We start from the raw sequence: 23,124 nt of genomic DNA on the forward strand, positions 1-23,124 counted from the left end.
CTTAAATAATAAAGTCTGAATGTTAGAACTTTACCATATTTGAAAAATGCTTCAATCTTTGCTAATTCTATTTTCGATTCTCTACTTTTTCAATTTTCGCTTCTAACAAAATTAATTATAAAAATATTTACTCTATTAACTATTTATAAAACTATAAAATAAAATTAAAACAAAGTTTATTTGTAATTTAAGTCTCTTGCTTTCTTATTCTACAATTTAGACACTAAATAATTGTATAATTTTTAAAAAAATATAATTTAATATGACTAAAATTCCATTCTCTGCGCTTCAATGTCTCTGCTATACTTTTTAATTGTGATGGATTAACAAACTAATAAATTGAATTATGAAATTGCAAATAAATCAAATTAAAAACGAATGTCTAATTAAATGTGTAATATGATTTAATTAATTGTCTGCGTTTGTTTATGTAGGGAAAATTATTTGAAGAAGTCTTTAAAGGCGTTTCGTGATTCGCAAATGCAAATGGATTAGATTTTACAGGTGTTAAGAGTGTAATCAAGTCAGCACATTAGCTGGCAGGTAGCAGACAAATGTTGAGGCCTATTTGCAAAACATTTTGGCATTTGCATTTAGTATAGGGCACATGGGGTTAAGCCCACAGACCAAGGCCAGCACTTGAAGAAATCTGAAGGTATTAAAACTTAAACGAAAGTTTAAGAACCCGATACCCGGTTCTCTATATAAGTATACTTTAATTGTATCTCTAAAGTTGAATTGAAACTAGTGGGCCGGTGCTACAGTCAAGCATACTCGACTGTCGGAGACCCCGTACTTACTATGGCAAAAACTAAGAATGGAAAAAATTCAAAAATATTTAGTTATTTAAATGCATATTCTATCAGATTGGTAACGATGTCTCATAAAACATTAAAGATTTTCATACTAAGATTTAATTTTCCGATCGATTCTATGACAGCTACTTATATGATATAGTGGTCCGATTTTAACCAACTTTAGTCAGGATGTATAAGATTAACTTAGATGCATATTCTATAAGTTTGGTTATGATATCTCAAAATAAAAAAAGGTTTTCCTACTAAGACTTGATTTTCGCCCGATTGTTTCTACGGGCGCTATATGATATCGATAAAAGAAAAAAGCTTGATCTGCTTGCAATATAGAGGAACCTACATACCAAGTTTGGTGTCCCTAGCTTTTAAATTGTTCTTATAATTTGGTAATGAAATTTTCCATGTCGATTTTTGGGCGGTAAAGAGGGGCGTGGTCGAATTCTGAAACAAACTTGATCTGCTTGCAATACAGAGGAACCGACAATCCAAGTTTGGCGTCTCTAGCTCTTATAGTCTTTTTTTTAAAACAAACTTAATAGACCGCTGTACTTTTTTTAGGTACAGGGTCTAAAAATTACAGCATACAGCTAGGGGCAACAACTTAAAACAGTCATAGCTAGCGATATATATGTTCGATCTTGAGGCGATTAAGGATAACTATTAATTTACTTATGTATAAAAAAAAATATAAATAAAATAATAAATATATTGAAAATATTATAATAAATTGTTGTTTTTTCTTAAATTTGTTGCAGGCTTAGCCCAGGTGACTTACCAGATCATTGGGCCTCAGGTACAGCAACAACAAACGGAGCAGCAACAGCTACAAGCAACAGCAAACACAACAGCAACAGCAGCAACAGTAGCAACATCAACAACAGCAGCAACAACAACTCTGTTTTCAATCTGCCGCGTTCATCGCCGGTCGCTGCGACCGCAGCCGTTACAATTCCAGCCGCTGGCGGAGGCGTGTTAACTGGCCCGGTTCCGGGTCCGGGCCTAACGCCCAGCACGCCGCTGCAACGTCCGGCGGCAGCAACACCCACGCTCACCCAGCAACTACAGCAACAGCAGCAGCAACTTCTCTACCAGCAGCAACAACAGCAACAGCAGCAGCAACAACAACAACAACTGAGTCAACAGCAGCAGCAACAACTCAATCCCCATCATTCACATCATAATAAGACAGCGGCTGCCGTTGCAACCGCACATATTGCAGCTGTGTTGCAACGATCGGCCGCCATTATGAATGCGGTGGCATCGCCGATTCCAGCGAATGCAGCGACTTCCGCTCGCAAAATACGTCGCAAGACGGATACTAAAGTTAATCTGGTAAGTGACTTAACTTGATCATTAGATAACAAACAAATCTCTTATATTTGATCCCTTAACTTGAAAAACTCCGGATTGTCGTTGAAAATTTGTTTTGATTTTTACCGATCGGTCGTATGACAGCTGTATGATATATATTGAAACAAACTTCAGGCAGGATGGACAAAACTAAGTAAAATGCATATTCTATCAGTTTGACTAAGATATCTCAAAAAGCAAAAAACTTTTTCATACTAACTTATTTTTCGACTGAGCGTATCTATGGCAGCTATATGAAATATTAGACCGATTTGCACCAAATTTGGTCAGGATGTATAATATCAGCCCAGATGCATATTCTATTAGTTTGGTTCTGATATCTCAACAAACATAAAAGTTTTCCATACTAAAACAACATTTTCGATGTATCGTTCCTACGGCAGCTATATGATATAGTGGTCCGAATCAAAAATAAAAACAAGCTTGATCTGCCTATGGTATCCAGGAACATACAAAGTTTGAAGTCTCTAGCTTTTATGGTTTCTCAGATCGACGCGTTCAAACAGACGGACAGACAGACAGACGGACGGGCGGACAGACATGGCTCAATCGACTCGGCTGTTGATCCTGATCAAGAGTATATATACATTGAGGGGTCTGCCACGCCTACTTCCGCCTGTTACATACATTCTGCCTACATATACATACATTATACCCTTTTTTGATCAATTTCAATGGGTTCAGGGTATAAAAATATTATATTCTCAAAAAATCTGGCATTAAGACCGTAAAAATTTTTTGTAAATATAAGTTATTGAAAGTAACTTTTTATCCGTAAATTAAGAAATATATGTATTTATAAATAACTACAAGCTTGCAATTTCAAATTAAAAATTAGCTACAATTTATATTAAGAAAATAATAAATTAAAGGTTTCTGCAGGTTAGAATGAAAAAATTAACCTTGTTAAAATTTACCTTACCTTCACATTGATTTTATTAGTACTTTTTTTTTAAACTCTTGCCTTCTATTTTGTTGTTATTAATTATATTAAGATAAAAAAGCTATGAACTAACGAAAAAATAAGATTACTACATAAATAAATGCTAAAAATGTATTTAAAATATATTTTGCAGCCGCAATCACAAATCAACAAATGCAACAATGAGAAACGACGACGTGAAATGGAGAACAATTATATTGAGCAGCTCTCGGAGTTTCTGCAGCTCAATAAACGTGGAGATATGACCTCAACGAAACCGGATAAGGCGGCAATATTAAATCAAGTTGTTCGAACGGTGAGTGAATCTCAAATGACCAAGTATGAAAAGAATCTCTGCTGACATTTTAATCAAAAACTCATCAAACAAAATTTAACTAATAAGAGAAACAAGTTTTCGTAGCACCCAAGGGGAAATGAAGCTGCTTTGAGGGGAATTTGCCCCTGGAATAGCTAATGATCAATTAAGAGAGAAATTAAGAAGCAAATCCCCATTGTAATTTCCATGCAGTTTTTCCTCTATTCTTTTTTATTTTTTTTTTTGTTTGTCCTATGCGACGCGTTTCAATTAAAAACCAATTATGTTCAAATTAAAATCCGATCGAAATGAGCTTAAAATAATATACCCAATGCTGGTAATGAAAGGGAGAATTCTTTATTCGTTGACGTCATTTCGCCTGTAAGAATTTAATTAATATTTTTATTTCATTTACATAAATTTATTTATGTTTCAATGACACCGACATGAGGCTCGACTGCCAGGTGCCATACCCTGTAACAACAATTACCTAAAGGGTATAAGCGACTTGTGCATCAATTTAAAAAAATTGTTATTTACAATTTACGCTCTCTGCAGTCAATGTATTTATTTTTAAAACATATTACAAAATGAGGTTTGTGTACAGGATAACTGCTAGTCGTGCTTGCAGTTTGTTGCTTTTCTTCTGCCGATTTCAGGTAGCCTGAGCACTTTATTATGCAAATTATAAGCGCCACGCTTTGCCGAACTTCAAAAAACAAATTTAAATAAAATGCCCGACCAACAACATAATCCAAAGCCAACAACAACAACAATAACAAAAGCAAACAAAACAAAATGTGAGCGTCGACAACAACAAAAATAAACAAAGTACATAATAGAGCACACGGCAATTTGATTTAAACTAAACACTAGTTAATGCAATTAAACCCTCCGGTCACGTAAATAATAAATTCAATTAAATGCAGATGACGATGCTTTAATTATTGCTAATGAAAATGTTCTTTGACCATTTAACGGCTGGAAAATCAAATTTTCACCACAGCCAAATTATTTTTTTTTTTATTTTATTCGATTAATCACAGTCTAGACAAATAAAACATTGTTTTAAGCTTATATGGGAACATTTAAGAGTGGCAAAATATTAAAGCTATATGACTATTTAAAATTTGTTGTATGGATTGTTTGACATAGAAAAAATTTACATATTTTATTAAAAAAAAAAAAAAACTTTTCCAGTTTATTTGAAAATTTTTTAAATTGCTTACAGTTCTGGTTATGGTTCTAAAAGAAAATATTTAAAAAAAATGGAAAATGGACATACACATTATGTTAACTCAAACGAATTCCGATTGAATTATTTTAAGGATCTATAAAAAGAAAGAAAATAAAACAAAGAATGCAACTTTAAGAAACCAAAATATGGACAAAACGATAATGAATTATAAGTAAGGAAATTCAACTGAAATTCAAAATATAAAAATTCGGAATTTTATTGGACTTTCAAACAAGGCTTATATGTAAACCCCTTCCTTATTCTAGGTAAAAAAATGTTTTGCTGTTTTATTTTTCAGATTCATTTTAAAACTTCCGCAAAATAAATACAGCAGATAAAAACAATTCAAGAGCCAATATAAAAATTATTTTATGAAAAATCGACCAATTTTTTGTCTTAATTTTTATTCCCTAACAACATTATTCCCAATTTCGGCATCCCAATTTGTATAACCATATTAAATGCTTTCTAGTTGGTCTTTTCTAATTTTTATTTCAAAAATTGTTCTGTTCTTAGCTTTATCTTTCGACATTCGCATAGGATATACCTATAAAAGTAATAAAAATAAATGAAAACTGATCATAAATACTCCTAAATGTGTCTCACGCAAAGCAGAGGATCCTGATGATTAATTTCTCTATTGCACCCCTCATTTAACGCTTATTGCTGCCTCTCTTCTTTATTTACTCTGGTGATATTTACCCCTTTTTGAATGGCCATTTTTCGTTTTGTTGTTGTCTGCTTTTAGCTTTGCATCTGCGTTTTTTGGAAGCTTTTAAAATTCGCACATTACCTGATGCGATCAAGAAAACCGAAAAGAAATTCGCAAAACAAAAAAAAATAAACACACACAAATGCATAAAGAACAAAAAGACCAGACACGTTTTAGACATACTCACAGATACTTTTGTGTATGTATGTGTATGTGTTCACACATTCGTCATTGCATGCTCTGGTTCGTGTTGTTGTTGCTGTTGTTTATTTTATCATTTGACTGATATTTTCGGAGTGCCTTCACCCCAACAAATTGAGCAATTTTTCCTGGTTGGCTAGCGTAAATACACACATACGCTTATACTCTCTTACTCACTGACACATATGGAAGCTTCCTTTAAAGCAGCAGCAATTAAAATGAAGTAAAAGCTCGCTCTCTCTTAATGCTCGCGCTCTCTCTGGCTTGCACTGTCAGATCAACGAACTGCGTTCGCTTTTTGGCGATGACGTCGCACAACTTAATTTCATATTTTTTGTTGTTATTATTATGTGTTGTGTGCAACAGGAATAGCAGCAACAGCAGCAGCGCCACCCTCTCTCACACACACACATACACACACTCACAGAGAAGGTGCAAAGGCAATGATGATAACAGTCTCACATGAATGTATACAAATACCTAAATACTCGTACCATTACCCACACGTGAGCCGGTAAACAAAACGCCAGCAGAGCGAGTGTGAGTGTGAGCATTCATTTCGCTCAGCGTGAGAGCGCCAGAAAGAGAGCAACGCTTCATGAGCTTGTGCCTTCTTTGTTACTGTTGTTGTTGTTGCTGTTTTTTCGCCGTGTTTTCGGGTATTTTTTTTTTTAATACAATAATACAATTGCATCAAAATGTATGTTTAGTATTTCGGCAACTTTGTGACAGTGCTGAGTGTGCGCAACGTTTCTGTGATTTTCAGTTTGATTTTCGTTTGTTTTGCTTTTGATTTTTCGTGATTAATTCTCGACTCAAAACTAAGCAATTTAGTGAAATACATGTATGTATGTTTGTGTGTGTAAACAAGCAAAACAGCACGTATGTATGATTTTATTAATGCGGCACCAGCGACAACAACAACAACGACCACAACAACAATTGAATTGAGTGCCAAAGCCATTGACACGCTCAGAACACGCGTCCTCAAGTTGATTGACCTTGAGATTTTTGCTGGGTGGGGAAAAATGTGAAATTTTTGTGACTAAACTACGACTACAAAGTTTTCAATCAATTTATAATATTGATAATATTCAAATATATATTTACATTAAATGCATTTACATTAAAGTGCCTTGCAGTCTAGTTGTATAACTCCCCGCAGTACGATTAAACGATGACAACCTAGGGAATTGCCTAGGACATTGATGAAATAAGAACTATTATTGAGTGATAACTTAACACCAGCCGCACAGCAGGCTGTCTATGCTGTGTGTGTGTGTCTGCTTCTGTTATTTATTGAGTGTATTTGTGTTTTGCATGTGTCAATGACTCAAAGCTCAAACGCGCGCGCAAAATATTCACTGCGATGTAAAAATACAACACACACAGCAGAAATGAGATGAAATGCGGTTTATTGCACTTCATTGTGTAAACACAATGAGCGAAACGAAGCGCCGACAAAGCTTTTGCTCTCTTTGAACGCACTCTCCGACTCTTACGCTCGCACCCGAGTCGCTCAGTTGGCTAGCCAAAAAGCTTTGTGCAACAAATCGGCAATTCAAAGTGCTTTGATATCGATCATAATAATTATTAGAAGACTAAAGCAGCGTTCTGCTTCATTCTTCTTCTTCTTGTATGAGTGATTCGTGTATGTTTAAATATGTATGTGTGTATAGAGAAAACTTCCGCAGATTACTTGCACTCAAAATTGTGTATTTACTTACTTGTATGAGTGTAAGTCCGCCATATTGATCCAGTTGGATCCAGAACAAGTGTAATGTTAAATCTACACTGCCCACAAACTTGTTGAGTTTGAGCTTTAAAGTCTTTGGAATGTTTAAACAATTATGGTTTTATATGGCAAGTCAGAAGATAACGCTATCTTAAGAGGAACTTTGCAGCTAAGAGTGATCGACTACAAAGTACCCTGTCGATTATAATATAGCTAATTTAAACTTTAATTTTAAGAATCAAACAAAAAAAAATTGTTTTTAAATTTTTAGTATGTCCTATAAGAACATCATATGATTTATCATTTGAAAAACTTATTGAGCCCTTTTTTTAGACTTTGGAAATACACCAATTGTTTTTTTAAGCTATTTTTTTTTCAAAAAAAAATTTAAAAATAATTATTATTATTGAGTTTTTTTAAAAAATATTTATATAAATAATGTTAAAAATCTGTTATTTCAATAATTGTAATAAAATTGTAACTATTTGTCGTAAAACAAGAATTACTTTATTGAATTTATAATCCTATTTTTCTTTTCAGTATCGTGATATTTATGACAAAGGCCAAAGCCGTGATATATCCTCAACATCAACCAATAACAATAACAATAACAACAACAACAACTCCACGACAACGACCAACAATAATAACAATAATAATAATAATAATAACAACAACAATAATAACAACAACAATAACAATAACACAAGCAACAAACCACAAGCGACCTCAACACGCTGCACACGCTGTGCCACAGACAACTGCTCGATACACCCTGTGCAACAGGGTGAAGTCTCCTCAACCGAGCCTCCATTGCCAGAGCCGTCGCTGTTAAACGGTCAAGTGCCCGAAATATCCGCATATTTTGAGGCACTCGAGCATTATATCAGTTCAGTGGGTTGGGTACTGCTCCAGGTGAACGCGAACGGCATCATTGAATCCTGTACGCAGAATATACGCGAACTGATCGGCTATGAGAAGCAGGAACTGTACCACCAGCCGCTCTACAGGTACCTCTATACGGGGGATCACGCCAAATTGGAACCGATCATAAACAACATGTATAGCTCCAGCGGTGCTGGTGGTGGAGGATCGACAGGAGCTGGAGGTGGAGCTGGCGGTGGTAGCAGTGGAGGTGGAACTGGCTCAGGTTCAGCTGGTAACAATTGGGGAGATCTGGATGAGCTGAACAATGGCAATGCGTCACAGCAATCGGCGGGTTCGAATTCCAGCACGAGTGCTGTCGGAGGCGGAGCGGCTAAATCGAAGCGTAGCATTTCGACCAAGGTGAGGATGCTAGTCAAGGATACGCGACCAGCGACACAAACCTCCTCCAATTGCGATACCATGGATCCAAAGCCGTTGAGACAGTCCGGACAGCAGGACAAGTACGAGGAAGTCGTTCTCATTGCGGCGCCAGTGAAGGGTGAGTTGACTTTCCAGCGCAGGATTGATAAGGCATTGACCTAACAAGGAATAGTTCACTTTTGAAGTCAATTTTATAGTGTTATCCAGTCAAAGGCATAGCCGACCACATAAAGTGTATATATTCTTGATTAACTTCAACAGCCGAGTCGACATAGCCGTGTCCGTCTGTCCGTTTGTCCGTCTGTCCGTTTGTCCGTCTGTCCGTCCGTGTGAGCGCTGAGATCTCAGCGACTATAAGAGATAGAGATACCAAATTTGGCACACATATTTCTATAGACCCCACACAGGTCAAGTCTGTTTTAGATTTTTGACACGCCCCCTTCTGCCTCTGCAAATCGCGAAATGCCACCAAACCCACAGTTTTTAAGATAATACAGTTTTTCTGGAAATGAACGTTATCTATTAATATTATCCATAATATTACTTAACCGCAGCATGATCGGACAAGTAGAACGGGAGTAATAGCTAACCAAAGTTATTAATTAAGCTATAATTTTAATACAAGCACCTAAAAGTATGCATTGTTTTTTTTAAAGGTTGTAATTTCTTAATAGTAATTGCTGCAAGCAGGCTCATAAATTATTTGTGTTCAGCGCTTCGACTCGAAGCAGCTCATTTGCTGTGTTGTTATTTCTTACTAATTAGGATCATAAATTAGGCAGAAAGACTAAAAAGACTTAGACTAATGACTTATCAGCCCAATGCCGTATTTAAGCCACAATCGCTAATCGATAACTGTTATCGTTCCTTACAGATGATGCCGATGCGAGCAGCTCGGTGCTGTGTCTGATCACACGGCCGGAGGACGAGTCGCCGCTGGAGATCAACATGCAACAGCATGTGCAACAGCAACCCATCGAGCAGATGACCTTCAAGCTGGACGTGAACGGCAAAATACTCAGCCTGGATACGACGGCATTGCGTGAACCCTTCAAGCAGCATCTGCAGACGTGGATAGGACGACTGTGGCAGGATCTGTGTCATCCGCACGATTTGTCCATGCTGAAGTCACATTTGCGGGATATTCAGGACTCGGCATCGGTACACTCACCGGGCAGTTCGGGCGGTGGATCTGTGCTCAATATTCCCATATCGAATGTTATATCACGTCCATTTCGATTGCGTCTGGGTGCGCCCGATGTCTATGTGCATGTGAAGGCCAATTCGAGACTGTTCCTCAATCAGACGCCCGGTGAAAGTGACTTCATAATGTCCGTGCAGACGCTGCTCAATTCGGAGAATGACATGAACAGCAACAACACGGGATCGGGCAGCTCGGTGGGTGGCGGTGGTTTGGGTCTTAGCCAAATGTGTGCCATGTCGCCGGGTGCCTCCTTGGCCAGTTCTCTGGTCAGTACGCTCTCCATGGAGGCGCTGGGACACAGCTCGACATCCTCAGCCTCGGCCTCAGCTGGCTTATTGCCAACTCATTTGCTGGGCGGTCTCGTCGGCGGTGGTCAGCACAACAACAACAGCAGTAACAATGGTGGAAGCAACAACAGCACACAGACAACCAATGTGGGTGGTCCATTGATGAGCTCGGCGATCATCAATGGCAGCGGGGGGATGCAACAGCGTCTGGGCAATGCCAGCGCCTCCTCGGCATCGAATTCGTCGGCGGCAACGCTGGTGAATGCTTTCAGCTCATCGCCAGCTCTTGTGGAGCATTTCTATGGCAGCGATGCCTTCGAATTTGATATAGCACATTCCTCGTTCGACATGGATCCCAGCGGTGGCGTCGGTGCCTGGACGGATTCGCGTCCCAATTCGCGTGCCTCCGTTGCCACTCCGGTCAGCACGCCGCGTCCACCGTCGGGACATGGCTTCAGTCCCGCTGTCTGCGCCTCCCCAGCGACGCCCTATCAATTGTCCTCACACTCGGCGGCCAGTTTGCCCTCGCCACAGTCAAATGCCAGCGCCGGCGCTGGCGGCAGCTATGGTTTCAATTTTCAATCCTACGATCCGGCGGATAGTAAGCCGGACAAGGAGCAACTCCAGCAGCAGCAGCAGCAGCAACAGCAGCAGCAGGTCAGCAACAACAGCAATGCCAACAGTAACAGCAACAACAACAACAGTGCATTGATGGGAGGCAGCTTACCCAACGGCGTTGGCGTCGGAGTAGGTGGTGTGGGAGGATTACTGCTCAGTCAGCAGCAGCAGCAGCAGCAACAGACCCCACCGCTGCAGGAATCCTCGGAGCGACTGCGTCATCTGCTAACCAAATCACAGAGTCTGGCAAGCGGCCTCGGCGCCGGCAGCCTGGCGGATGAAGAAAAGGTAAGGCAACCCGGTCGGGAAAGCCCAAGAAAATAGAAATTAATATGACTGTACTCCATTTTTACGTGCAGTACTTCAAGCAAGAGTGCAGCGAGGATGACAAACTGAATGTGGGACCCGTGGGCGTCGCTGCTCCGACGGGTAGCTTCAAGATGGGCGGCCAACCCGGTCAGATGAGCATGTTCGGACAACTGGGACGCGGCGGCGGTGCGAATGCGACGCTACTACAAAAGGCGGGCAACTCACAGAATCCCATGCTACTCAAGGTAAGTAACTAGCTGGGTTAGGTTAGGTTGAGTTTGGTAAGGTTGGGTTAGGTAAGGTAAAGTAGGGTTGAGTTAGGTTAATCGGACTGCTTTTGGAGGCCGTAGCTCTCGATTCTCTAGCAGCGAATGCGACGCTACTACAAAAGGCGGGCAACTCACAGAATCCTATGCTTCTCAAGGTAAGTAACTAGCTGGGTTAGGTTAGGTTGAGTTAGGAAAGGTTGGGTTAAGTAAGGTAAAGTAGGGTTGAGTTAGGTTAATCGGACTGCTTTTAGAGGCCGTTCTGTCCATTGTGGTGTCCGTAGCTCTCGATTCTCTAGCAGCGAATGCGACGCTACAACAAAAGGCGGGCAACTCACAGAATCCTATGCTCCTCAAGGTGAAGCGAGCTGGGTTAGGTTAGGTTGATTTAGGTAAGGTTGGGTTAGGTAAGGTTGGGTTAGATTAATCGGACTGCTTTTAGAGGCCTTTCGACATATTGTGTTGTTCGTTGCTCTCGATTCTTTAGCCGGTCGTGTTATGCAAGATACGCCTTTGGAACCGGCCAGTAGAGTTCCAAAAAAGTATCAGGTCCTCTTATTGTAAATTTGCGCGGATTTCGTTTGAAGAAAGGTCCTGAGAATAGTTAGTTAGTTGGGTTAGAAGATTGGTTACAAGGTAGGGGGTGAGTTAATCGGACTGCATCTAGAGACCATTCGGACCATTCTCTATCCGGTTGTATTGGGCAAGGCCTTTGAAACCTGCCAGTGGAGTCCAGAAAAAGTATCAGGTCCTCCCATTGTAAATTTGCGCGAATTTCGTTTGAAGAAGAACCCTCCTCGGGAGTAACGATCTGGGTTAGGTTAGGTTGGGTTAAGTTAGGGTGGATTAGGTAAAGTTGGGTTAGGTTTAACGGATTGCATCAAAAGACCATTCGAACCATTGTGTTGTCCGTATGTTAGTGGAATATATGTGGTGAAGGGGGAAGGGCGAATATGCCAGCTCTCGATTCTCTAGCCGGTTGTGTTGGGCAAGGCCCTTGAAACCTACCAGTGGAGTCCAAAAAAAGTACCATTTCCTTCAATTGAAAGTTTTCGAGACTTTACAGTCTTTCGAAGAAGGAGTCCTCGGTAAGTAACGAGCTAGGTTAGGCTAGGTTAAGTGGACTGTACTAAAGGGCTGGTCAGTCCGACAGCTATATAAGTAAATAGGAAAGCTCTCTCTGCGATACTTTTCAGTTCTTTGAGGACGGGTTTCTCGAGGAAACAGGTTTTCCTTCTAAGAAGTACAGATCAGTCACAGAGATGGTGTTGGATCAGTGTCCTATCCTCATTCTTATACTGATCTTAAAGTGTAGTAGCTCTGATGCTTGCTTTGGGTTATGACTTTAACAAAGTGCTTTAGATTAACTCATTCGATCCCGCTCCCTTTTACAGCTGCTCAACGAGAAGAGTGAGGAGGAGGACGGCAGCGGCGGTAGCGCGACGGGAGGACCGGGTGCGATCAACAGTAATGCCCGACAGAGCGAGCTAATGCGACAGCTCCAAAAAGATGATGGCGGGGGCAATCATGGACCGGGGCATGGCATGCTCGGAGGTGGCAACGGTGGCCCTAGCGTCGGTCCCATGAGCAACGAGGATCTCAAGCGCATGCTCAAAATACAAAGCGATCCGGCGAACAGTCGCAAGCGATCGCTCAACGAGCCCGATGATGATATATCGGCCAAGCGTTCGGAGGATAAACCGAGCAAACTATGCTCCCAAAACAAGATGCTCGCGAAGCTGTTACAGAATCCGCCAAAGCTGCCGAAAGCACCGAATCCGGAGCAACCGTTGGTGAAAACGCTGCCGGATATCACCAGCTCAACGGTGAATAATGTGAGCAGCTCGCTGGCAGCACCGGGTAACTTGATTAGTGCTGGCAGCACAGGTCCTAAAGCGGCGGCAGCAGCATCCAATCGGGCACGCAAACTGCAGCAGCAACAGCAGCAGCAACAACAGCAGCAGCAACAGCAACAGCAGCAACAACAGCAGCAGCAACAACAGCAGCAGCAACAGCAACAACAGTCGACAACTCAGCAGCAAAACGATGTCTACCTCAGTCAGCAGCAGCTGGCATACCAGCAACAACAGCAACAGCAACATCAGCAGCAGCAACAGCAGCAGCAACAACAGCAGCAACATCAACTGGCGACCACAGGAACTACCTCAATTACCATAGCGGCCTCGACCTCAGCAGCTGCAGCAGCAGCAGCTGCCGACACGGAGTTGTCCAAGTTGCTGGACAGCGTGATGGATTATTATACGGATGACACGCCCATTGTGAATGCAGCGCCTTCGGAGGCATCGGCAATAAGCGATATACAAAAGTCATTGATGGATGTGGAATCAGCGGCGTTTGGGCATGTGATGAATCAGCACTTGCTCATGTCACAGCAACAACAGCAACAGTTGCTGCTGCAGCAACAACAGCAGCAGCAACAACAACAGCATCAACAGCAGCGACAACAACAGCAACAACACTTGCAGCCACCAGCATATCCAGGCATGCTGGGACTGCAGCAACATCAGCAGCAGCAGCAGCAGCAGCAGCAACAACAACAGCAGCAGCAACAGCAGCAACCACAACATTTAATGCATCGCCATCAGTTGATGGAAACCATGCGAAATCAGGGCTTCCAACGTCCACCGCCCATGTATCCGGTGCGCGGACGTGGACCCATGAATGCTGTGGCCACGCCCAGCGGCGGCGTTGTGTTGCCCAATCAACAGATGCGCAACATGCGACAGCAACAGCAGCAACAACTCGCCGCCCAGCAAAAGGAGCGACTGCTGCAGCAGCAACAGAAGCAACAATTGCTAGTGCCCGAGAATGCCAGTGAGTAGTAATTGAAGAAATCCTAATCCTTAGCTCCTCTTCAACCTCTATTCTCCATTCCTCTCCCAGCTGGCATCAATGCGGGCATCAACAACATTGGCTCCCTGCTGAACACGACGGTGGCGCCCAACGTGTCGCTCTCCAGGACAAATCTGCCAGCGGATGCGCAACTCAGTCCGAACTTTGCGCAAACTCTAATGCAACAACAGCTCAGTCCGGGACGCAGTGCACCCTACAGTCCGCAGCCGAATCAGGGTATGTATTCAGTAAAGATCCTTGACCAGAGATCGCAAATAACATTCGACACATCTGCTTTAATTTTGTGCTGACCAAAAAGTGCTGTGCAGTAACAACATAGAATAACACTTTCAGGAATTGATGTTCTTTGAAATTACCATTACCTATAAGCAGGGAATAACATCGAAACCGGTGGTAAAGTTGCAAGGTCAAAGAGCTAACTTCCAGCTGTCATAACTTGAAGAAAACTGACCCGATTTTCAATCGGAATGTCATTTTCAACATGATTCGAACTCTTAATTCATACTGCATTTAAATATTTTGCATTTATAAAATTTTATTATTTTTCAACTGTCATAGCTATGGTTCCGTTTTGTATGTAAGGGTCCCCCCTTTGACATTTTTGAAAATTCAAAATTTTAAATCTCAAGTTTTCACTATTAATCAACTCCTTATATCTTAATTGTTATAAAATAACACTTTAAACTAGTTTCTGAGACCTCTCATTTTCTTGTTCAAAATCATGTCAAAATAAAGAAAGATTTTGTCTTGTAAAGTTGCTAAGTCAGAGGCCAAAGCAACTTCGAAGTGTCATAACTTTGTCAAAACTTAACCGATTTACAAGCGGAATGTCATTTTGATCATGGTTTGGCCTCTTGATTCCTTCTGTATTCAAATTTTATTAATTTAAAAAATGTAATTACTTTTCGACAATCATAGGCGTGGTTAATGGTTTAAAATTTTGAAAATTCAGAGGAACAAATTTTTTTTTTTTAAATTAATTAAATTTAAATGCAGAATAAATTAAGAGGAAAAGCATGATCAAAATGGTCTTTCGCTTGAAAATCGGTTCAGCTTTGACAAAGTTATGAATTTATTTCAGTTCAGTTTCCTATTCCGGTACTAAAAATTAAACGGTTAATTTCAATTAACGTCTCTGGTTCCGGTATTATTACTCGCTTAAAATATATATAAAATTATTAATAATAAAGTATTCCCCGCTTAAAATATATATAAAATTATTAATTATAAGTAAATTCTTAAAATGCATGTGGCAAAAGACGAAAAAAAAAGCAATGACAGCATAAAAATAGCACAGAATTCTTGCCGCCAAATATACCAGCTATTTAAGAGACCAACTTAAAGTGTCGATCGTAATTTTGATCTGATCTAAAATTGAACTTTAATTCATAACTTGTTGCATTTCTCAGGCTATGCTCCACAATTTGCACAAAGTACACAGCGATTGTCGCCGCAGCAACAGCAGCAGAATAATCCGCAGCAGCAGCAGCAACAGTTGGCGTACCTGCAACAACAACAACAGCAGCAGCAGCAGCAGCAACAACAGCAGCAACAGCAACAGGCGGGAGATGGAGGCAGATCCAATACGCCGTTTGCCAGTGGATCTGGATTGCAATCGCCTGGCATGCAGAATAGTCCACAGCAATGGCCGACAGCGGGTGGTGGCAATGGAGGGGTAACGGGTGTCGGTGGTGTTGGTGCTGTTGGTGGACCAGGTGGACCGCTGCCGTCTGGCAATGCGGGACGCTCACTGCAGCAGCACAATAATCCATTGCTCATTGCGCAGCTGCAGGTGAGTGGCAAAGAATTTACACTGCCCAATGAGCCGCAACTAATCTCCTACCATGACATCACCAACCAGAGTGTCAGCAACTACAATGCCCGCCAGCAATATCAACAGAATCAGCGACGTGCTCTCAACTCACCAGGTGCCGTCGGACCCGTTGGTGTTGGTGGCAACAATCCGGCCGCCTTGCAGCGCCAGAGCTCCTTCCAAGCACAAGGTGGCCCAAGCACACCCGACGGCACTACCGGACCGGTTGGTCCCTTTGGCGGTGGCGGACCTCAGTCACCCTACGGCGGAGCTGCTGCCAATTCGTTCCAGCAGCAGCAGCTGCAGCGTCTGCAGCGACAGGGCAGCGTGCCACAGGCAACACAGCATTTACCAGGTGAGTACGGCACCGGGGAACGGCCGAGCCGTCTCTCCAGAAAGCAAACCAGCTTATCAATGGGTTTATCATTAGATATATGAGCAGTACCAGATCAAAAAACGGTCACTGTTGAACTAGTTTGAATGTTGAAGAACATTTATGAGTTTAAAAAAATTCCTTCCAAAAAGGTTAGAAGGAAAAGTTTCCAATTACACAAATTTTTGAATAATAAGCAAGGCTGCAAACCTCCAAAATGTTGTTAAAGGTTCGGTTCGGCGGTTCGAACCATAGAGCAAGAAATCGTTTCAGTTCGCGAATTGGTTTATATACCCCCTGAACCCAAAGATTGGGTTCGAACCTTGATTTACTTTTATACAAATAAATATTTTTATTGTTATACATTTTTCTCTACATTTTGAACTAATTAAATTTTTTTTCAAGCAATCATAAATGATAAATTCTATTTATTTTAAGATTTAAATATGACTTATTTTAATCCGAAGTCTCAAATAATTGCGTAATATTAGAAAACCATACAATTTATGTAATTATTTTTTTTTTTTCGAACCGAATCTTTTATTTTAGAAAGCGGTTCGGTTTAGGTTCGGGCTCGCAAAGTAAATAATTTCAATGGTTCGGTTCATGATCCGGTTTAGGCTGCTTAAAAACCCGAGCCGAACCGGTTCTATTAGGTTGGGTTCAGAACCGAATTGCAGCCTTGATAATAAGTATATCATAGAAAAGAATAATTTTTTTATATTAATTTTTATTATAAATGTTAGGTTCAATTAAAAAAAAACCCATTATTTATTTTTATTATTTTATTTTAAAAAATCTAAAATAATTCTTTTTTTTTTTTTTTTTTGAGTAACACTTTTTGCTAAATTACACCTCTGGATTAATATGAGATTTGCACTCAATTTTTATAATAAAAATTAAAAATTAGGGTCTTGTTGGATTTTTAAATGAAAAGTAAAAAAAGAGAGTAATATTTGATTTTTAAAATGAAAAACTAAAATAATATACAAAATTAATTAATTTCTTTTATAAAGATAACTCTTTTTTCAAATTTTTATATAATAAGATTAAAAAAAGAGGATATCAAATTGAAATTTATGACAAAAATCCAAAGTTATTTTTATTTTAGAAATTATAATCGATACAAATGCCTGGTTTAGGGTGCCAAAAAAATGTGGAAACTAGCTCATCAATGAGTTTTCTATTAAATTTATAAATAGTTCAAAAAACAAGGAAAACCAGCTAATTCATGGCTGTTCTAATTGTACTATCAAAAAACCGAACTAGATTGAAAAATACTCAGTTGAGTTGGTTTCAAATATGAATAGTGGCAAAAGCGATGGGAACTAGCCCATCAATGGTTCACGTTCGGATCTAGTTTTAGATTGAACCGAAACTAGTAACTAGATCGTTAAGAAAAATGAACTAGTTTCGTAATGATTAGTTTTAGAATTGGCAGATCTACAATTAGTTGTGTTGAATATATATCTAAATTGTCTTGGACCCATTTAGTTAATGAACTAGTTCTAGATGACTTTGCGAACTAGTTCCAGTTTTACGATGAAGAATTAGCTTGACTGTCTTGGACCAATTTAGTTAACAAACTAGTTCCAGTTCATTTAATGAACTAGTTCCGATTTCACATTGATAGCGAAAGATCACAAAAATAGTTGCAATGCAGCTTGCTTCAAATATTGTTAAATATGCATACATAAACAGCATCACACACACAGCTGATTCACACTCACACACACACACACACACACACACCTACACATACATTGTTACTATTTGACTAGTATTTAACAAAATGCCAAATAAAATAAGAAACAAACAAACAAATCAAACGCTTAACCGAAAACAGGCTCAACTCGCTTCGGTTTATCGCCGAGCAACAACAACAACAACAACAACGGTAGCAGCAGCAGCAACAATGGCAGCAACAACAACAGCAACCACAACAATCACAATGAGAATGCCGACGCCGCCAATCAACAACAACAGCAACATCAGCTGATGAACGGAATGAACATGTCCCCCCATCCGGCCATGTTGGGAATGGGGGGGATGGGAAGTGGCGGTGGCAATGGCATCATTGGCCTGGGCGGAGGCGGTGGTGTTGCAGGCGGTGGTGTTGCTGGTGGCGGTGGTTATGCGGCATTGGCTGCATATGGTCAGGCTCAGGCTCAGGCTCAGCAGCAGGCGAATGATTTCTATGGTCGATCACAGACCGGTAAGAAGTGTGCTTACACTTGAACTCTCTCTCTCTCTCTCTCTCTCATTCTCGCTCTCACGCTCGCTCTCTCACTTTCTCTCCATCTCCATTTCTCTGCGCTCGTTGTAATCACCTTGTTATGCCCGATATACGATATACGCACGGTTGCCATTCGAAAACAAATCGATAAATCGCACAAAAAAAATTTCAACAAAAAAATAATAAAAAAAAAACAAATTTGATTTTTACTATAACAAAAGAGTTTTTTTTTAATTCATAATCTTTTTTTCTCTAAAAAAAAAAGTCATATATATGTTTCTCCGTTTTAATAAATTATTTTCAATATATTTATTTATGGTGAAAAAAATACAAATTTTATTAAAAAAGATTAAAGAAACATATTTGTTTTCGTGTTATACACTTTTTTTCTAAGAAGGTTACGTATTTTTTCCGTTTTATCAATATAAACAAATTTACATTTTTTGCCTTTGCAAAATTAATTTTTAATTAGATATAAAAAATGTATAAAAATTCAGAAATAAATATAAAAACTTTATATTGGTGAGATTATTTTTGGTTTGTATGATTTTCAGAATAAAACATAAAAATAAAATATATAGGTCTAGTTAGCTGAAATAAATTAAAAATATTTTGTTTAAAGTCAATCACAAGTAACAAAAAAATTGAAAAGAACATAAATTTTAATAAAAAAAAACCGAAAAAAAGAAAAACCGTCTATCGTGGCAACCGTGAATATACGATGTACTTATATATATACATATCTACATAATATATAAACGAAATTCAAGCTAATGATTGTGTAAATACGATCCACACACACACACACACATGCAACCCATTGGGCTAACACACATACACACAAACATACATACACAACAGATTTGCGTGTTATACTATATAATTGTATGAGTGTACCATAATATATGATCTTGTGTATATAACCAACAGTATTTATAAGTAGATAGGCCTCCATTTGTATATAATATACTCGTAAAACAGTTAGTCTTAGGTTGCTGCACCCCCTACCCATTTATCCCTGTGCCCTGCCCTCTTTTGCCACGCCCCCTTTGCTGTATTAACCCTGTAAAGATTAGAGAATATTGTATAGAACCAAATTGGAAGCACTATGATGGGGAAATGTATGTGTTTAGTATATTTTAAAAATTAAAAAAAAAATAATATATATATGTATACGCCAAATTCATGAAAATTATATTTGAAATAAAATGTGCATATTTCATTGATTTTAAATAATTATTTTAAAGGGAAATCCCAAGAAATACCTTAAATTGCATATAATTTTATACTTATTTAAAATTTTCAGTTGGTGAAGTAATTGCTTTGACAATCTAAAGAAAGCACAAAGTTTAATATTATTTATTGATCAATACCAAATGCTACAAGTGCAGAAACTTATTAATTAATACATTAGTCATGAAGTTATATTATTTAAAATTTATTTTGATAAAAGTATTTTTTTATAAAAACAGAAATAGGAAATAATAAGAAATATTTGTTTAAAAAAAATTACAAAAAAAATTCTTTATTAAATAAAATAGTATAAACTAAAAAACATTGGTGTTATTACTTTTAATTTGTCTAAACAATTACTTGACACTCTGTACATATAAAATCAATATATATATTTATGTTTATGTTTTATTGTTTGTATGTTGTATTCTAATTTGTCTTATGTGCATTTATTTATGTTAAATGTGTCTAGCTAAAATGATCAATAATTATTGTGACTAAAAACCATTAAACTATATATACTTATATACTATTTTTGTGGGTGAAATGCAAATTGTTGTAATATATTTTTTTTTAATTGCGCTAATCTCGTGACCTTTTTTTCTTCAATTGTTGCAGCTGGAAATGGCGGTGGTGCTGGTGGTGGCAATGCCAACTCGGACTTTGTCAAACAGGGACTAAGGGCGATTGTTGCCGTGCGTGCCCAGCAGGCGGCATCGGCTGCCACGGGAGGCGGCGTGGGCGTGGGCGTGGCACAACGTGGACAGACGCCACAGAGTCCGTTGCAGCAGGGACCAATGATTGGCGATGGCAATAGTACAAATGCAATGGGCAATGCCACGCCCACAGGTAGCGGTAACAGCGGCAATCCTATGCTCAATACACCGCCAGATCCAACGCTCGGATTTAGCTTCGAGACGCGTGAGTATATATTCATATATAAACAGTGAATCAAGAAGCCAAATCATGATCAAAATGATTTCGCTTGAAAATCGGTTCAGTTTGATCAAGTTATGACAGTTTGAAGTTGATCACACTTCGAATTTAACCACTTTGCAAGTCAAAATTTTTGGTTAATTTCTCATGATTTTTTACAAAAAAATTGAAAGGTCTCAGAATCAAGTTTAAAGTGTTGTTTTATACTAATTACGATATAAGAGTTGATTAAAAGTGAAAACTTGAGATTTAAAATTTTGAATTTTCAAAATTTCAAAGGGGACCTTAGCATCGAAATCAATATCTAGTCGAATCTAGAGGTAAATTTTTTTTTGGAAAAATGAAATAAAATTTAAATGCAGAATGAATTAAAATGCCAAATAATGATTAAAATGACATTCCGCTTGAAAATCGGTTCAGTTTTGATCAAGTTATGACAGTTTGAAGTTGGTCAGACTTCGAATTTAACCACTTTGCAAGTCAAAATTTTTGATCAATTTCTCATGATTTTTTACAAAAAAATTGAAAGGTCTCAGAATCAAGTTTCAAGTGTTGTTTTATACTAATTACGATATGGAGAGTTGATTAAAAGTGAAAACTTGAGATTTAAAATTTTGAATTTTCAAAATATCAAAGGGGGGACCCTTAGTATCGAAACCAATATCTAGTCGAATCTAGGGTTAATTTTTTTTTGGAAAAATTAAATAAAATTTAAATGCAGAATGAATTAAAATGCCAAATAATGATTAAAATGACATTCCGCTTGAAAATCGGGTCAGTTTTGATCAAGTTATGACAGTTGGAAGTTGGACAGCTCTTTGACCTAGCAATTTTTGCACAACCGTACCGGTACAAACGTTTCGGTGTTCGGTTCTTGACAAAGAATTTTTATTCAGTTCCGGTACTAAAATTTAAACTGTTAGTTTCGGTCAACGGTTTCGATGTTATTCCCAGCTATTTTCAGAACCAAATTAAACGCCAAATAATGAATAAAATGACATTCCGCAATTAAGACGGTTTAGATTTGACAAAATTACAGAGTTTGAAAATTTTTAAAAGTTTCAAGGTATAAATTTGGAAAAACGATTATGTGAACATTTATGAAATAAACAACTTTATACTGTTAATCATATTTAATTGGATATTTATAATTCCTTGCAGCGGACTTCTTTACCAGCAGTGCTACGAGGTGACCCTAAGGTGTGTCCAGCTATTAACACTCAAAACGATCCAGGAAGAACTACGACAAACTGCTAAAAAAAAAAAAACAACATAAATATCTTCTTCAAACGCATTTATGGCTAGCCAAAGTTTTTCTATTTTTAAAAAAGAAAAATTTTAAAAAAACATTGCCGCATTTTCATAAAACAAAAAAAAAAAAAGCCAGGCGTTAGAAAATCAACAAAAAAAAATTATTTAATAATACAATGAAAAACAAACGTCTAGAAATGTGTAAAATTTAAACAAACAAAAAAAAAACTAGCAGCACTTTTCAATAAGCCAAAACGTTAATAAAATTAATATATCTATATATACATATATTTATTATTAACACTAGCAAATATTAATTGTAATGCATAAAACAAAAAACAAGATAAATATTAAATAACAGACACGCTATAGTTAAATATTTTGAAATGCTGCTAAACATTATACAAGAAACAAAACAAACATATTTATTACGTATAAAGCTTAGGCTAAGATGCTATATATGAATATATATATATACAAACAAACACACACAGACATGTATGCCTATGTATATGTATAGTGTAAATCTTTGTGCATATATGCAGAATATTTCAAGCTGTTGTTTAATATTGATATTTGTATAACTGCTAAAAATTTATAAATTAAAAAAAAAATAAAACGAACGGCAGCAGTTTGATAGGCTTTAAATTTAATTTAAAAAAATAACAAAATGTATACAATTTGAACGAACTATATAAGCATACAACACACACACACACACACACCCTCCACACTCACACAGACACCCACATTATTAAATATTGCTATATGTATATTATAAATATATGTATACATATATAAAATTTAGTGTTGAATTTTTTTCAGTGTGATAATTTGTTAAATTTTATAATATTTGTTGCTCCACTGCTATATGATTTCCAATCGTTTCCACTTTTTTATCTTTTATACAAACAAATAAAATTTACCATTTTTTTGGGCTTATTAAATCACAACAACAATCGGTTAAACTCTAAATATTAATTAAAATGTAAAAGTTATATTTGTTATGCTCTGTAATTATTTTTGTAAATACGCTTACACAATTACCACCCATACATATATATTATATAAACACATAGTCTATTTTCTATTTCTATTCTATTTCCG

At 38.0% G+C, this 23,124-nt stretch overlaps 1 protein-coding gene across 5 annotated transcripts in view; it reads left to right on the forward strand.

Annotated features, from left to right (window-relative positions):
• LOC117780831 (neurogenic protein mastermind) overlaps nt 1-22,026 on the forward strand; it is a 102,069-nt gene extending 80,043 nt beyond the window's left edge. For 4 of the 5 annotated variants that reach the window (XM_034617499.1, XM_034617500.1, XM_034617498.1 and 1 more), the window contains 11 exons: nt 1,571-2,147; nt 3,263-3,424; nt 7,850-8,735; nt 9,492-11,014; nt 11,086-11,280; nt 12,696-14,136; nt 14,206-14,391; nt 15,585-16,343; nt 18,208-18,576; nt 20,449-20,751; nt 21,928-22,026. In XM_034617499.1, coding sequence (XP_034473390.1) covers nt 1,571-2,147; nt 3,263-3,424; nt 7,850-8,735; nt 9,492-11,014; nt 11,086-11,280; nt 12,696-14,136; nt 14,206-14,391; nt 15,585-16,343; nt 18,208-18,576; nt 20,449-20,751; nt 21,928-21,959 — 6,433 coding nt within the window. In that variant the 3' untranslated portion in view covers nt 21,960-22,026. The remainder of the gene's footprint in view (nt 1-1,570; nt 2,148-3,262; nt 3,425-7,849; nt 8,736-9,491; nt 11,015-11,085; nt 11,281-12,695; nt 14,137-14,205; nt 14,392-15,584; nt 16,344-18,207; nt 18,577-20,448; nt 20,752-21,927) is intronic. The other variant, XM_034617502.1, reaches the window with a different exon arrangement.
• Nucleotides 22,027-23,124: the final 1,098 nt, after the last annotated feature.

The sequence above is a fragment of the Drosophila innubila genome (assembly GCF_004354385.1).
Source record: "Drosophila innubila isolate TH190305 chromosome 2L unlocalized genomic scaffold, UK_Dinn_1.0 4_B_2L, whole genome shotgun sequence".
Classification (NCBI taxonomy): Eukaryota; Metazoa; Arthropoda; class Insecta; order Diptera; family Drosophilidae; genus Drosophila; species Drosophila innubila.